This window comes from Protopterus annectens, chromosome 1.part0 (genome assembly GCF_019279795.1).
Source record: "Protopterus annectens isolate FY-2018-M chromosome 1.part0, PAN1.0, whole genome shotgun sequence".
Classification (NCBI taxonomy): domain Eukaryota; kingdom Metazoa; phylum Chordata; order Ceratodontiformes; family Protopteridae; genus Protopterus; species Protopterus annectens.
This window is the reverse complement of record NC_056725.1, coordinates 1,901,347,548-1,901,364,722: the sequence shown is the minus strand read 5'-3', so window position 1 is coordinate 1,901,364,722 and position 17,175 is coordinate 1,901,347,548. Positions and strand designations below refer to the sequence as shown.

Sequence of the window (17,175 nt, the reverse complement as noted above, 5' to 3'; positions counted from 1 at the left end):
GTTATTGCCAGGGGGTGTTATCTCATTGTTGTTATAGCCAGGGGGTGTTATCTTATTGTTGTTATAGCAAGGGGGTGTTATGTCATTGTTGTTATAGCCAGGGGATGTTATCTCATTGTTGTTATAGCCATGGGGTGTTATCTCATTGTTGTTATAGCCAGGGTGTGTTATCTCATTGTTGTTATAGCCAGGGGATGTTATCTCATTGTTGTTATAGCCAGGGGGTGTTATCTCATTGTTGTTATAGCCAGGGGGTGGTATCTCATTGTTGTTATAGCCAGGGGATGTTATCTCATTGTTGTTATAGCCAGGGGGTGTTATCTCATTGTTGTTTTAGCCAGGGGGTGTTATCTCATTGTTGTTATAGCCAGGGGGTGTTATCTCATTGTTGTTTTAGCCAGGGGGTGTTATCTCATTGTTGTTTTAGCCAGGGGATGTTATCTCATTGTTGTTATAGCCAGGGGGTGTTATCTCATTGTTGTTTTAGCCAGGGGGTGTTATCTCATTGTTGTTTTAGCCAGGGGGTGTTATCTCATTGTTGTTATAGCCAGGGGGTGTTATCTCATTGTTGTTATAGCCAGGGGATGTTATCTCATTATTGTTATAGCCAGGGGGTGTTATCTCATTGTTGTTTTAGCCAGGGGATGTTATCTCATTATTGTTATAGCCAGGGGGTGTTATCTCATTATTGTTATAGCCAGGGGGTGTTATCTCATTGTTGTTTTAGCCAGGGGGTGTTATCTCATTGTTGTTATAGCCAGGGGGTGTTATCTCATTGTTGTTTTAGCCAGGGGGTGTTATCTCATTGTTGTTATAGCCAGGGGGTGTTATCTCATTGTTGTTTTAGCCAGGGGATGTTATCTCATTGTTGTTATAGCCAGGGGGTGTTATCTCATTGTTGTTATAGCCAGGGGGTGTTATCTCATTGTTGTTTTAGCCAGGGGGTGTTATCTCATTGTTGTTATAGCCAGGGGGTGTTATCTCATTGTTGTTTTAGCCAGGGGATGTTATCTCATTGTTGTTATAGCCAGGGGGTGTTATCTCATTGTTGTTTTAGCCAGGGGATGTTATCTCATTGTTGTTATAGCCAGGGGGTGTTATCTCATTGTTGTTATAGCCAGGGGGTGTTATCTCATTGTTGCTGTTCTTTGATTTAAGCAATGTTTCTGTTAAGACAACTATATTGGGTGAGTAGTGTGAGAGGGTAGTGTGGAGTTCACTGGTCTTGTTGAGAATACTTCTAAGCTTTATATTTAATATAAAAGATTGGAGTTTTTCCTGGTGAGGTTTAGCAGGGTTGATGGTAGGTTGATAGGTTTTGTTGGGGGGGGGGGCAGGGTTGGGATGTGCATCTCCACTAAGAATTAGCTGTGATGCAGTGTTTTATTTTATTTTATTTTATTTTACATTTGTTAACTGGGTGTGTCTGACTGAGCCAAAAAGACCCTTTTTCAGCAGAGGCCCGGTGAGAAAAGCTCCACATAGAAAAAATGCAGATACATTTAGATATTTAGACATGATCAATGTACACACAAATTACAATAGACATGTTTTTACAGTGGTATGCAGCACATCAACAGTTACAGTGGAGAGAACAAACAAGAAAATATTAACTTAAAAATAAAGGTAATTAATAGATTTGTGGTGTACAGCTGAAATTTGGAGCATATGTAGAATACATACATAGTACACAGGTACAGTACATACATTGTACATTAGCCAGTGTTTGTGAGTAAGAGTGAAAATTATTCTCAAGTACTCTAGGTTTCATATGTGTACTTTATCCGCTTTCGCTAGCCTGGGGAGCAGTCATGGCACTGCCAACTTTGCTTGAGATGTTGCCTAATGAGGTTTTTAAAGGAGGCTTTGGATGTGTTTTGTATGCTAGTGGGGATAGAGTTCCATTTTTTAGCCACTGAACTACTATATAGCGTGTCTCCAAAGCTATCGTATCTGTTGGTAACTTCTAGTAGTAGTTTGCTTGATGATCTAAGAGGCCTTTTGGCTGAGTGAAGTTGTACTAGGTTTTTGAGGGCAGGACACTTATTGGGGAGGTAACAGATAGAATGACAGAGGCACAGCTGATTGTAGGTTAGGAGGTTGGGCAGTTCAAGCCAGTGGAGCTGTCTCAAACCAGTACAGTGATGAGTTCTATATGAGCAATTTGCAGCAAAGTGGGCAATTCTGTTACAGTAGGCTTCCATTTTGCTTAGTTCAGCAAGTTCATAGGTTCATAGGTTGGTACTAGGCTATCAGCCCTAGGGCCTATGCAAGCCTAGCCATAAGAATTCCCTGGATATTTCTTCCCACAATATTTACTTCTCTGGACCCCTGTCTAGCAGGCGACTGACATGATCCCCGAGGTGAATTTCCTATCTCCCATCCAATCATCAAGGTTCCTTTTGAATAGGGCCAATGAGGAGCTCTGCTTGACATGTATGGGCAGTCTATTCCAGAGTATGGGGAGTCTCTGGGTCAGGAACCTATCCCTCCAGCATGTTTTGTTCATTGTGATAACAAGGTTTAGATCCCTGGAACGTGTGGCTCTGAGGGATTGGGATTTCTTTAAGTGGAGCATGTCCAACAGCTCAGGGTTTGACATGGCCTTGTATGTTAAGCAGAGATCGCCTCTGAGTAGACGATATGCCACAGAGTATAGCTGGAGTTTTTTTAGATGGGCAGCATATAGCATCTGCTTTAAGCCTGTGATTCTTTTAGTGAGGTATTTCTGTGGCCTTTCCAGCTGTTGCAGATGTCTTGTGAGGTACATACCAAACTGGGCATTATACTCTATAATGGGTCTAATGAGGGATGAGTACAGTAGGACAATGACCTCCTTTTTTCTGGATGAAAAGCCCTTTGTGATGAGGTGTGCCACATAGAAGGATTTCATGACTGTTGTGATGATATGGTTATCAAAAGTGAGACCACTATCCACCTGTGTCCCTAAGTCTCTCATCACACTTTCGATGTTTAGTGTCCTGTCACCTATGTGATAATTCATGGGTACATGTTTTTTTCCAAAGGGGATAACAATACATTTCTTGGCATTAAGCTTGAGCCCATGGCTCTAGCACCAGGCATCTGTTTCTGTAAGGCCCTTTTGTAGAATATCCACATAATTTGGGGATTCAATAATGGCTCCCAGTTTGCAGTCATCTGCGAACTTTGTTAGCCAGAGTACCTTAGTGTTGGCCTGTACTTCAGAGAAGTAGATGCCAAACAAGAGTGGCCCCAGGACTGAAGTATTCCACTTGTCACTTGTCTGGAGCTGGATTTGGAGTCGGCTATTTTTATAGTCTGGGTTCTGTCAGTAAGCCAGTTGGCAACCCATCGAGTGACGTAGGGATTTATGCCCAGCTTAGTAGGTTTATCTGTGACTCCAGAGTGGGGGATGGTGTCGAAGGCCTTGGTGAGGTCCAGATAGGCTTTGTGGACCTCCTTATCCTTGTTCACAGCTCTGGAGACTGATTCAAAGAAGTCAATCAGATTCAGGAGACACGATCGGCCCTTCACAAACCCAAACTGGGTGGAGTTCAGTGTTTGAAGGTTGCCAATGTCTTTGTTTATAAGTTCCATGATAAAACTTTCCATGCCCTTGCAGATCAGGCTTGTCAGACTGATGGGACGATAGTTCCCAGGATCCAAGGTGAATCCCCCCTTGTGGAGTGGGATAACTGTAGCTGTGCACCACTGAGTGGGCACGAAGCCTGAGGTGAGGCTATGATTAAACATGACACTTAGGTGAGGTGCCAGTTCATTTTGTAGTTCATGTAATACATAGCCTGGGATGTCATCTGGTCCCATGGATGCTGTATTCTTAGCTTTGGAGAGTGTCGTTTCTACCTGTGTGGCCGTGATTACTGGAATTTGGCAATCCTTTGGTATTGAGATGGGCCCTTTAGGGGTTGAGAGGGGGGTGAAGTTGGCACTAAATCGATCTTCCAGGATATTGGCAATATCCTTGGGATCAGTATATTTAATGCCATTCTGTTGTAGCTCAGAGCAGATCTGAGCATTGCCATTTATATTCTTGACATAATTATAGAATGCCTTGTGATTGTCTTCGGAATCTTTGGCAATTTTATTTTCGTAACTAGCTTTTGATGATTTTATGAGGGATCTCAGCTTCTTACTGAGGCTGGTGAGGGAGTTTTTTGCATCCAGGGATTTTCCTCTTTTCTGCAACAGTTTCTTCCTTTTGTTGTATAGTTTGTTTATAGCAGAGGACCACCAGATTGGCTTCCTTTTTTTGGAGAAGAGCATCTTGGTTCTATTTGGGATGGCACGATTCATGCACAAGTGGATGTGCTCGTACAGTGCCTTAGTGTAGGATTCTGCAGTCGAACTTTCAGATCCCGTCTGCATGGGTGTCGTGAAGTTTGTCACTTCTGACTTCAGTAGCATGAAGTTGGCTTTGGAGAAGTTTTTTAAGGAGGTTTCCTTACTGGGGGGGTGGGGGTGGGATGTGGATATCAAGGGTGATTTGCTTATGGTCAGACCTGACCAATGAGGGGGTGACCACTGGTGTGGAGCATTTATCTCCCATGTTGGTAATGACCAGGTCTAGGATATTGGAGCCCTGGGTGGGACAATGGATTAGTTGATCCAGGGCATTGGAATTTATGAATTCCAAGAACAGTTGGGAAAAGGAGTTGGTACTCGAGTAGTTTTCCTAGTTAATGGCAGGGTAGTTGAAATCACCCAGTAGTAGGGTGTTTGGTTGTATCTTAATATTTTCCAGTATGTTTAGAAAGGTGTAGTGAGAATCTTGGGGCATGATGGGGGATCTGTAGCAAGCTACAATTTGGATTGCAGTCTTACCTAGTGTTAGTTTCACCTGGAGAATTTCAGATGCATTATGTTGGGCAACTAGCCTGGAGATGTGAATATCCTTGGTGAATATGGACACTCCCCCACCTTTAGTGTTTCGGTCTTGGTTTTGCGGCTGAAGTGTGGTAAGAGGTGTAGCCTGGTATTGCAGGGGTGCTCTCTGGATCCTTGAACCAGGTCTCAGTTACTGCACAGATATCGATGTTCTCCATTTTTAGGAGTGCCTTGAGAGAGTGCATTTTGAGGTTTAGACTTCTAGCATTGAGTAGCATTACCTTCAGATTTTGCATGCTTGTATCTGTTACGGTGGTGGTTTTATCATTTGAACCTTGCCTAACAAAAGGCACTATAGGGGTGGCAAGAGCTTTAGCCAGTATCCTGAATCCCAGGGGTGACAGGTGCAGACCATCTCTGGCAAAGCATCGTGGTTTGTCGATCATGTCTTCCCAGGCAGACAAATACTGGATCCCCTTTGAATGACACCAGAAGCTTAGCCAATTGTTGAAGTCAATCATTCTGTCGTTATACTGTGGTATAATTCTGGGCGAAGGCAGGATGCTACTCAGGGCTAGGGTCATACCTGCCTGGGCCACATGATCCAAGAGCTCTTCCATGTCTCTTTTCATGTAGTCCAGGGAGGTAAGTCTCAAGTCATTCACTCCAGCATGGACAATGACAGAGTCGTATTTGTACTTGTTGTGGAGTGAATTGAGTGCATGCGTTATGTGGTGGAACCTGGCACCTGACAGGCAGCTGACTGTAACTTTCTCCTTGTTCAGCCTGGTGAGTGGGACATCAGTGTGCCTGACTATAGAATCACCTATGACTAAAGTGTTGGGTACATTGTCTTGCCTTAGAGGCTGTTGTTGGGTGGCACACTGGTGTTGTGAGCTATGTGTCACTTTGGTTGTGACTGGTGTTTGTTTGCGTTTCAGCTTCAGAGGTCCTTGTTGCTTGGGCAGGTTAATGTTAAGGGCCTCCGCCTATGTGGGTTTAGTGTTGCTATATGTGGGTGTTGATGGCATGGGTTTTGAAGGGCTACGAGTTGCTAGAGGTGTAGTGCAGGTATTAACCTTCTCCTCTTGGCTGTCTAGCACAATCTTGATCAGAGAGAGCTCTGCTTCCAGTTTGGCTATGTAAGATTTCTCGCAGGTTGTAGTTAGTGTTAACTATTACTTTTATGTATCATTGTAATGCTTTATCATATGTCAATGATGTAGGTGATTGTGTTTTGAGGGGGACAAGGTGCAATGTGTAAAGGGAGGTGGTCTTGATATTAAAGATATTAGCAGCAATGATAATGGAGCTTTCTATTTGCTTTGGTAGGTAGGGAGTTGTGGGAGTTTACTGTTGCCATGTGGTGTTAAGATGTGCATGATACAATGTGATCTGTGCAGCTATTAATAAGAGGAGGAGGGTTGGAATTTGATAAAGTAACATTTTGTGCTATCTATGGATGTAGGGTAAGTAGGTATGTGTTTTTGTTTAATGTGGGTTTAATGTGAGGATAGGGTATTGGTGATGTATGGTTAGTGACTGTGTGTGTATTAAAGGCTGTTTGTTATATACTAGAGATTAATTGTAGATTTTCATTAGCTAATTTAGGTTATAGAGTGGTTGTTGGGCATGTGAAGTGTTGTAATTGGAGCGTGGGAGGAGTTATGTAGGTGTAAATGTAGGAGTAGTGGGGGTGGTTGTGAATTTGGGGTAGGGTAGGGGAGTGGCGTGAGCCCGAGCGGGATGAGCTGAACAGGGTATGTGTGAATTAAAAAATAAACTATCACTTGCTCTGAAGTCATGTCTATAATGTTAGCCCTTCTTTTGTTAGTAATGCCTTCAGACAAGAATGAACCGATGGCCAAAGTTCACTGTTGCTCTGAAATTTCCTGTTGTCAGTATGAATACCACCTTGGATCTCCCCTGAAAAGAAGCCATTGATCTAGTGGGAATAACTCAGTCATCAAAATGCAAATAAATAAAATACAACCTTCTAATAATGCTTGTTTTATCATACTTTTATACTGTCCCTACCATATACTCAACAGTATTTCATCTCTACCTAGTTTTTCTTAACTTCTTCTATGTACTCAGAAGTATTTTATCACTATGCCGTCTCTTAACTCCTTTCATTTACTCTGGAGTGTTCCATCACTGCACATTTTCTATTAAACTCCTCCCATTTACTCAGTAGTATTTCTTAGGGAGCAGGTGACCTGCATATCATCATCCTGATGGGAGAATCAACGTCCTCCAGCAGGGTGTTAATGGACAGATAATGTCCACTGAAAAACTATTCTGCCACTTCATGGCAGTATATTAAGCTGTTGTAAAGCTTAGACAATTAAAATACCAATGAGGGACATTTTGAAAGTACTTTTGCTCTTTAGCGAGCATAAAATTTAAACAAAAAGTAAATAAAAAAATAAAAAAGTGTGTGTGTTTTGTGTGTGTGTGTGTGTGTGTGTGTGTGTGTGTGTGTGTGTGTGTGTGTGTGTGTGTTTGTGTTTACAAAAGCAGAAGTAAGATAAAGAGAGAGTGAGAGAGATCAATCACTGGCTGCAACAGGCAGTCCATCAGCAGGCTTTCACAACAGATGTCTGTATATATTACATCTACTGTTCCCACATCCGCATATACTGCTTTATAAAATCCTAAAAGATTTGGTTAATGACCGCTTGCAAGTAATTCATGCCCTCTTTAGCCTTAATGGCTAACAATCTGGGTGAAAGTTCTCCCTTGCATATGTTTATATGCTAAAATCTTACTCAGCCTTTCCCCCATGGGCAGAAATGGAAAAGCTTTCTGGTACAGTTACATCATGAAATTCTTAGTGTCTGGCACTACTGCCTGAGTGTAATCTTCTGTGCTTTTATAGTCATACAGAAGCAGTACTAGAAAAACCAAGGACAGTAAAAAAAAGGAATTAAAGGAGGAGGGGGAGGAGAGTCCTGCAATACTTTGTATTCTGTGTTTTTTTTTAATTAACAACTGAGGATGAAATTGGTTGTTAATTCATGTGTGTGTGTGTGTGTGTGTGTGTGTGTGTGTGTGTGTGTGTGTGTGTGTGTGTGTGTGTGTGTGAGTGTGTGTGTGTGTGTGTGTGTGTGTGTGTGTGTGTGTGTGTGTGTGTGTGTGTGTGTGTGTGTGTGTGTGTGCAGACATTAAATAAACACCAAACATATATTTTGGATGTAAAATACTTCCTCCAAAACAACTGCATATACTACAGCAAGTTTGAAACATTAGGCATAGGCACTATTTTATGTAAAAATATTAATATATATATATATATATATATATATATATATATTTATATGTAGTAATTTACAAAAAAACAAATTAACAGGCAGCCCATTCTCTAAGTGCAATAATGGTGTCCTAGGTGTATGTTACTGTGTAAATACAGTGGAATCTCACTTAACTGGCACCAGTGGGGATTGGTAGATGCCGGACAGGTGTAGCTTCCAGTTGCTTGAGAGACGCTTTGCAATTTTTGATTAACTCATATACCGTCATACGAGCCAATCAGAACTGCAGGTTGCTTGGGAGTGCCGGTTGCTTGAGTTCTGGTTAAAGGAGACTCTATTGAAATATCCTTCCAAGGGTGTATAAGCCCTCCGTCTGTGGCATCAGGCCTCAGATCACCCCTGGGTGTGGGTTATTTAAACAATAACTTACACATGTTGTTGGGCATTATTATTTGCATAACTACCTTGTCTCTTAACTCCTACCATATGCTCGGTAGTATTCCATCACTGCACATTCTCTATCTAGCCCCTCCCATATATGCAATAACAGTTCATCATTGCACAGTCTCTTAACTCTTCCCATATACTTACATGTATTCCATCATGACACTCCTCCCATATACTCACTACAGTTTCTTTTTAATTTCATTGAGATACTCAGACATATTCCATTACTACAAAGTCTCTTAACTCCTCCCATATACTCAGAAATATTCCATTACAGCACTGTTACTTAACTTCTCCCATATACTCAATACCAATCTATCACTACAGCATCTCTTCTTAACTTCAACAACAGACTCAGTAGCATTAATACACAGCCTCTTCTTAGCTCACTCTGCATTCTCACTCTCTTAATTACAACTAGAACACCAAGTATTTCCAGTGAATGTCTTTACTGAAATACAAGCTTATTCCACCCACTCACTAATTTTATGAAAAACTTTAAATTTATTATAATAATTGCTACTGCATTTCTGCTTCTGAATTGCTTTCTATTTCTGATGAATGCATGTGGTATAACTGCTTATCTTTTCACGAAACACTGATCAAATAAGCAGCCTAGCTATCACACCCTCTCGATCTCTCTCCTTTTCTGTCTGCTACCTCCAGGCTGCTATATTTACCTCTCGCCCCTACCTGTTTCAGAGCTAGACATCTTACCTGATAATCTAAATGGCTGTTTTATTTATCTTCAATTGATAAAGTGGGTAGAACACTGATCTAAAATTATCATTTTCAGGCTTAAACTAGGAAATTATAACAGACAAAAGAAGACAAAGTTCATAAATTTCAAATTGATGCATACATAGTAAAGAGCTGTGAAGAAAGCAAGGTATAAGCACTATAACAAAGTATGTTGCTGTTGTTCTTCTTTCGGCTTTTCTCCAGTTAGGGATCACCACAGTGGAACTCCGGTCCGCTAATGATTGACAGTAGATTTTTACAGTGCTGAGGTGCCAGCTCGACGCCCAACCTTCAATGAAGGCATGCCCATTCTACGCACTATAACAAAGTATAATAACTAAAAATGCAGCTATCAGCATTGAAACTGTAGGACAAATTACATAACTGGCTCCAAATGCAGCATACATAATAAATATTCAATATATACAGTATATGCCATTAGATGTGCAGAGGGTTTAGGAACGTAAAAGGGAGTGAAAGTTAAGGTACAGTGAGAGGAATCTTGGAATATGACAGAAGAGGAGGGTAGGGAGAGATTTTATGGGTAGAATAAGAGAGTACAACATGAAGAAAATGTGAGCCTAAAGGCTACCTACTCTATAGGGCTTAAGGGAGGCTTCATTATTCTTACTTGTTTCTGGATTTCACACCTGAAAAATGTTTACCACCTGAGTAAAAAGATGAAGAAAAATGATCCGCTATATGTACTCTTTTTATTTTTAGTATTATTTTTTTTTTAACTAAAACACTCTGAGGTACTGAAAAGTTCACAGTAATATTTGCTGACTGTTCAAATATTTACTTATTTAAATCTCTTATGTTTTGATTGTTTTTTTTTCATTGGATATCCTGTTTTACTACTTTTAAGGTTGGTGGTGCAGCGGTAGCATTGTTGCCTCACAGCAAGAGGTTCTCCCATTCGATTCTCGACTTGGGTTGGGAGTGCCTTCTGTGTGGAGTCTGCATGTCCTCCCCGCGGTCGAGTGGGCATTCGAAAGATATGCGTTGAATGGGCGTGCCTTCGTTGAAGGCTGGGTGTCGGGCTGGCAACTCGACACCATAAAAAACAACTGCCAGTCATTCGCGGACCGGAGTTCCGCTGTGAAGACAAACAACAACAATTGATGTTTCCTGTAACGTTGATACAGTGTATGCCTGCCTATATTTAAGCTTTAATGTAGTTGTTCTTCTCAGGTCCTCTTTGTAAATGGACAGATTGCCCTTTAGGATTGTCCTGGTTAACAAATTACAAACATTTATATACAAAAAAATGTATGTTCTTAAAGATTAATTTATACCTCTCAACCTCTTAGTGCAACAAATGTGGACAAAGCTTAAAGTAATGGGGGGGAGGCCCCAGAATAGGGGCAGATTTTAAAATATTGCTCTTATAAACTTAAGGAAGTTACTAGAATAGCAGAATTTGTGTTGGCATGTATTTTTTGAAGGATATGATGTCTGAGACTCAAATGTATGTCATTATTCAGTGACTTCATTCCTCACTGATTTGCCCAAAAACAGCAATTTTTTATGAGGAAATGACCAAACATATGAGGCAAAAATCTGGACAGTTAACAGGCATGGACTAATTAACAGCAAAAGGAAAAGGCCAGCCCTCATCCAACCAGTAAACTATTATAGTTCACAAGAAGCCCATTTTAAAATGGCACAGCTTTATGTCTGTAGTTACAATACAGAGATTCTGCAATATTATTTGAAGCTTAAATTTATACTTAAAGAGTGCATTGCAATCTATTACAATTCATATAACCCACACAGTCACAGTATTTAGGAGTATAAGGAGTCCTGAAAGCATTTTTGAATGCCTATAATGGAGTGAAACAATTTTTAACTTAGTGCATTTTATCTAAAAAATACATTAAGATGAAATAACTCATAACCATAATCTGATGATGTGCTGATGATTTTAATATCATGTGCCATTAATAATCCAGTGTGGGATAAGAGATTCAGTGCATGAATTATTAAAAACTTTTGTTTTCATGCAGCTGGCATACATAACAAGGAAAATGAAAAGAATTAAAATGAAAACGAAATAACCTGTTTTTAGTGTAAATCTTTTATTTTTCCAGTTTTTCACATGGTTTCATTGTCTCTTAAATGTATTCCCAGTTTTGTTTCAGTTTCACATTACAGAGCATGTTGTACATTTTCCTCACTCTTTTTCACAGTCTAGAACGTTCTTAGGGATACAGTTAATGGCTACAGCGATGCACAGCAAGCTGTTAAATCCCTGCACTGTTTTACAGTACAGCTACCTAATACAGAAAAGCGACATTGTACCATGTCATTTTTGTGTCTTTCTCCTACTCAGTGACTGTTTCCGAAGTATTCAGAAGTACACTGTCAAGTTGGTGATTTCTCTGTTTCTATAGTGTGCATCACCTCTGCAGCCTGTGTATCATATATCAGTTTTAATAAAAGAGCTGGCTGTTCTCAGTTGAAGCTGTTTAATTGTACTAACATTCACTGTAAATGCATTACAGATTCTCTATGTATGTTTAGCCAAACACTATTGTAGCCCTTTATCTCCACTAACCAACTCCCCCCCAAGAACTGCTTAATACCAGAAAGATTTTCTTTAAATGGTTCTGTCACAAATCAGAATGTATTTATTATTGCTTGTTTACTTACAAACAGGGTAGTGTTGGTACTGGCATTCAGATTCTCGGAGTATCACATGTTGGAATTAAGCTGCTCAAACTGGTTAAGAGTAGTGGAAACTCCCCAGAACACCTCCGTGTCCTCCGAAGCTACAGGTAAATTCAATGGTCACATTTTGTGTGTGTGTGTGTGTGTGTGTGCAATTGTCACAGGTGTTCCTTATTATGTTCCAGGTGTAATGCATTTTACATTGAACACCACAATGATTCTACAATGCTGTAATGTCAAAATGTAAGAAAGGTGCTTTAAAAAACGTAAAGCACCTCTTTGCACTGTTATGCTCTAGTGTTACCATATGGCATGAACTGTAGTCCCCACAAAGTGTGGAAAACTGAAACAAAAACTGTAATGATACACTTTGTGCTGTTATGTGTGTGTGTGTGTGTGTGTGTGTGTGTGTGTGTGTGTGTGTGTGTGTGTGTGTGTGTGTGTGTGTGTGTGTGTCAGAGTGAACTGTGCTACACCTTTTAAAGTAGTGAAGGATCAAAGATATACTTGGCTTCTAAAACACTTTGTGCTCATACTGTATCTTTTTTCCTCTCAGTATCTCTTAGTACATTGAAGCACCAAAACAACTGTGCATTACAGTTTTCAAACCTGTAAAACTCTTACAGCTTCTGCACTTTTTTTCTTGTTTCTCTTTTCTCTCTCTCTCTCTCAGTAACTGGTAATACATGGAGCTGGTAAAGTTCTATGTACTACAAAGAATTATAATCAGATTTCTCTGATTATATCCAGGTTGTTGTATGTTCTAGAAATGGATGTCAGGATTTACCTCTTGAGCTTTGCTTCACAGTGACTTTCTTGATATCCATTTCTTGAACGTATAACAACTTGGCTATGATCAGAGACCTAATAATAATCCTCCAAATAAAGATTCATTTTTAATATCACTGCACTAAATGGCCCTCTAGGATTTCACAAAAACTTGACTAGCAAAACAAAGAGTCCGTAATCCCACCTCATGCGAGGTTACCAGTCTTTTTGCAGTTAAAGAAAAAACTGTACAGTGAAACTAAAAGTGTACTTACACAAAAAAAGATGTTTTATTAGTCTGCAGATAAGGACCCTCAAACCATCTCACTGGCACTATAGCTTTCGTTAAAGGGCAGTTGCTTTAAAGAAAAGTGCCTTTAAAAAACTGAAAGCGTGCTGTAAGAAGGAATGAAACAGAAACTGAGGGAGCAGGTTTCACGCTTGAAAGCATTTTCACGTTTTGGAGATACATCTCCAGCTCCAGGATCAGATCGGGGACCATTAGTGAAATATGTTAAAGATTATCTTTGAGCTACAGAACAGCCAACAGCAGTAAGATTTTCCATGTCAAACAGACTAGACATGGATTTGCAAAGGTGCAGTTATCAATGCAATGCAAACTTCCAGGTAGTTATCCATAATGAAAATCAGTAAGGAGCACAGTATTTCATGCTGTTCTTAAATACTTTTCCAAACTTGTACCGCATGTTCTTTTCTACACCTGCTGACATAAAAGAGCACTTCCTCACTTTATGGCCCAAAAGTCCCCTGAAATGCCTCAAAATCTACTTGTTAAACATGGATGGCAACTGCTGAGTGTTTTATGTACTGCCACAGGTGAATAGAGAGTGTCAGATATGCTCAATATCTCAAAGATATGCCTGATCAAATCCTTGGAGACTGCTTATGGACATAACCTGTTTTGTAAAATCTGTCCAGTAGTTACAACCTCTACCTCACAGTAAATTTTAAGTAGTTTCCTATCATAAAATTAAGTACAAAGCAGACATTCAACCAATTTAAAAGAGAAGACCACCAATACATAATTTCTTCCCTATGCAGCAGTTCAGATTCATTCAGAGGCATCCAGTCAGCTGATTAATTTCATTCTTCCCTGTGTAAAAATTAATGCAGAGGTAGCAAGTCAACTGATTAATTTAAACTACTTCTTCCAAAGCAATAGTGGTAAATTAAAACACATCACATTCAACTGAAAATGGCAGCTGTCTGCCACTGGAAATGATTTATTACTTAAGCGACTTGTACTTCAGTGACAGTCTATTTCAATAAAATGTTCATGATCTATTCCAAGATGAGCAACCTCAGTGGAGGTCAAATTAAAGTGTGTGTGTGTGTGTGGGGGGGGGGGGTTACCTAGGGCTTTAGATTATATATTATACTTTTTGAACTGACACAGAAATGATCTTCTGCTCAAATGTAAGTCATTCAATGAAATTATAACTGCGTCGGACTAGGTTGCCACAATATAACGGAAATATTTCTTTCAATGAGTGGAAGCAGAGAGTGTGCAGGTACATTTGGTTAACTTTCAGCATAATTCTCTTTTTTTTCCCTCTCTCAGTCCAACTCTTGTGCAGCCTCTGGCTGCCACCATATCTTTCATGTTAGACTAACTCCAGATCTCCCTAAAACGTCTTCCTAACTAGGTATCCCTTGGACTCCTAGATGCTAACCTTCAATGGGTGGGCTCCCAACACCTCAGAAAATTAACCCTGTGGTAGCAAAGTGTTAGATCTAGAGAATGAGGGAGGTTGTGAATGCAGAGCTAAGAGGCATCATTCCTAAGGCATGTCAGTTATGACTCCTTGCTGTGGTACTGGCTAGTGCAGTGACATTAGAATGGCATTGTCCCTCCCCTTCCATTTTTACCTAAGATATCCTGCAAGGCTGCTTGGTCTCCACCAGATGTCACACAGGCACTGAATTTTTCCCATGCCTTCCTTCCTGGGACAGGAGAGCGGTCTATTGGCCACTGCATTTACCCCCCACCGACAACCCTACCAGTAGCCTGAGTCAATTCCCAAACTTGGGTTACTATGCCATCAGGATGTTGCTATAAAATTCTTGTTTATTCTTTTCTCCAGCACTGTTTGGCTTCAAGCAAATAACTGATGTTATGGGATATACATTTGTGCTATGAAATGCATATCTAATCTACATTTCAGTAAACGTATCAGTGCCTAATTATTTTTTAAATATGCATCCAGTTCTTCTTCACTCTGCATCTGACATCCTTTCAAAGAAGATTATACACAGGTAGTCCTATAATGTATACAGCCATCGTTTTTAACTGTGGGTTCACAACAGAAATACATATATTGCATCTTCTTCAGCTTTCTGTTCATAGGGAAACTATCAATCACGTGAGAGAGAGTTCTAATTATGTGCATTCCATGATGTAATGTTTCTTGGAATTCTCAAACCTGTTTTCTGCTGCTGCAACCAAAAGAGCATAAGAACACAAGCTATGAGAGACGTACTAGCTACCATTTCCCTGCCATCCTCAGTTTCTGCCATGGTTGGATTCAGTAGTGGCTGGTGACTTTAAAGCAAAGAGGGTTGGGGGGGGGGGGGCTACAGGAAAAAATTGAAGGATGTAGCTAACTGGAATTGTGTTGAACTGTATTACAGCAGGTTAATGACCATTACTTGCAATCAAATAACAGAGACATTCATTCACTTTCATCCACAGACTGTGTTATTATGTACCCACTCATTATAGCCACTTTACTGACTTTGTAGACCTCGGATGTCTGACTTGCAATCAACAAGACCAGCCTTAGGTGAAATGGAATCCTAGACACTAATACTGTCTACACCTCACCAGTGCCCCTCCCATGTTTCCCTGTATTCTTGGCTCCATACCATCGAAATAGATTATACCTTTCTCACTTTTTCACACTTTAATTTACTTTTTTTAACCCTATGCTTTTAACACACCCTAACTGGCCAAGTCTCTACTATAATAAGTCTGGAATATTTTACTGAATTAAGCCAAGGACTGCGACTGCTAGACCTCCAAAAAGTCATGGAGTTCTAGATGTTGTGATGTGTATCTTTGAGCATTTTTACAACCTTTTGATATAACTATGGCCTGATCAAAAATTCATGAGTAAGGAAAGAAATTCAATCTTAATTTTTCTTTCAAAGAAAAACAAGTGGTGTCTAAAACTTAATGTATAAAGCTAACAAAATAGTAGATCTTCAATAAAATGGGAAGACAAATGCAAGGGCATACAGATCCTATTTGGGAATAATGCTTGCCTTCGTGCCCCTGCTAAAGGGGATAGTTACCTTCTGCATACACCTCTGATGTTACATTGGGATAAAAGTGAAAGTACAAATGACCAGAGGCATATATTGTGCAGCAAATAAGAGAAGAAACAAAAGCACATGGATAAATATATATGGTAACAGGCCAGTTCTTTGAATATTTGGTTCATCGAACCTTCTTAATACCAGCATAAGTGATCAAAAATACCTTTGATCACAGAACAGCAGCATTGCTTTGTGGGAGTTTGCAGTACAGTGAGAAATGGTAATTCCCCCTTTTCCTGCTGTTGTGTGATCTCTGAGCTGGTATATATATATATATATATATATATATATATATATATATATATTTTTTTTTTTTATTTTTTTTTTTTTATACACTAGCAAGGTGTGTGGGGGGTGCAGGGGGGCTTGCCATCCTACAAAAAAAATATAGAAAGAAGTTTTGATGTAAAATTTTCATTGGCATGTTTTTCTCAGGGTGTGTCATTTGCAAAATGGAAACGTACATTCATAGCCTCCCTTTTTTCAGCCGACAAGAAAGTCCTGAAGCTTTTTTCTCCCAGGCTGCTGGCTGACTTTACTCACAGGCTTATGCAACCAACAGTTTGGTCGCATGTGTAAGAAGCCCACGGCTTTGTAAGACTGGCAAGACATTATATACTAAACAAGATATAAACAATATAGCAAAGGCTACTGCAGCAGAGATTATGACTGCCACAAAGGAATTTATCTTCTCAGCTCAAAGAATACTATTGTCAGAATACAGTGTGCAACACACAGTACATCCTCCCCAGTACCTCTCATCATTTCAGTTCAGGAATCAAGGAGAAAGCTAGACAATACCAGGAGACATACAGGATAAGGTCAGGGACAGCTGTCCTTTATATACTTACAAACTTGACAGAATAACAAGCTTTGCATTACCATGCTTTTTCTGACTATTAAGACTGAGACCCAAATGCCTGTCATTTTCTAGTGGCTGTAATACTCACAGATTTATCAGAATATCACACATTTTACAAGAAAACAGATCACAATATGAGGCAAAATCATGAACTTCAATGTCTCTACTCTCATGTGTATATATATATATATATATATATATATATATATATATATATATATATATATATATGGGTCACCTTCAGATGCCCGAAATCGCATTTCA

General features: G+C 39.8%; 1 protein-coding gene across 1 annotated transcript in view; it reads left to right on the top strand.

The window, feature by feature from the left end:
* MYO15A (myosin XVA) overlaps positions 1-17,175 on the top strand; it is a 1,299,796-nt gene that overhangs the window by 731,734 nt on the left and 550,887 nt on the right. The window contains exon 46 of the mRNA XM_044070057.1: positions 11,931-12,049. Coding sequence (XP_043925992.1) covers positions 11,931-12,049 — 119 coding nt within the window. The remainder of the gene's footprint in view (positions 1-11,930; positions 12,050-17,175) is intronic.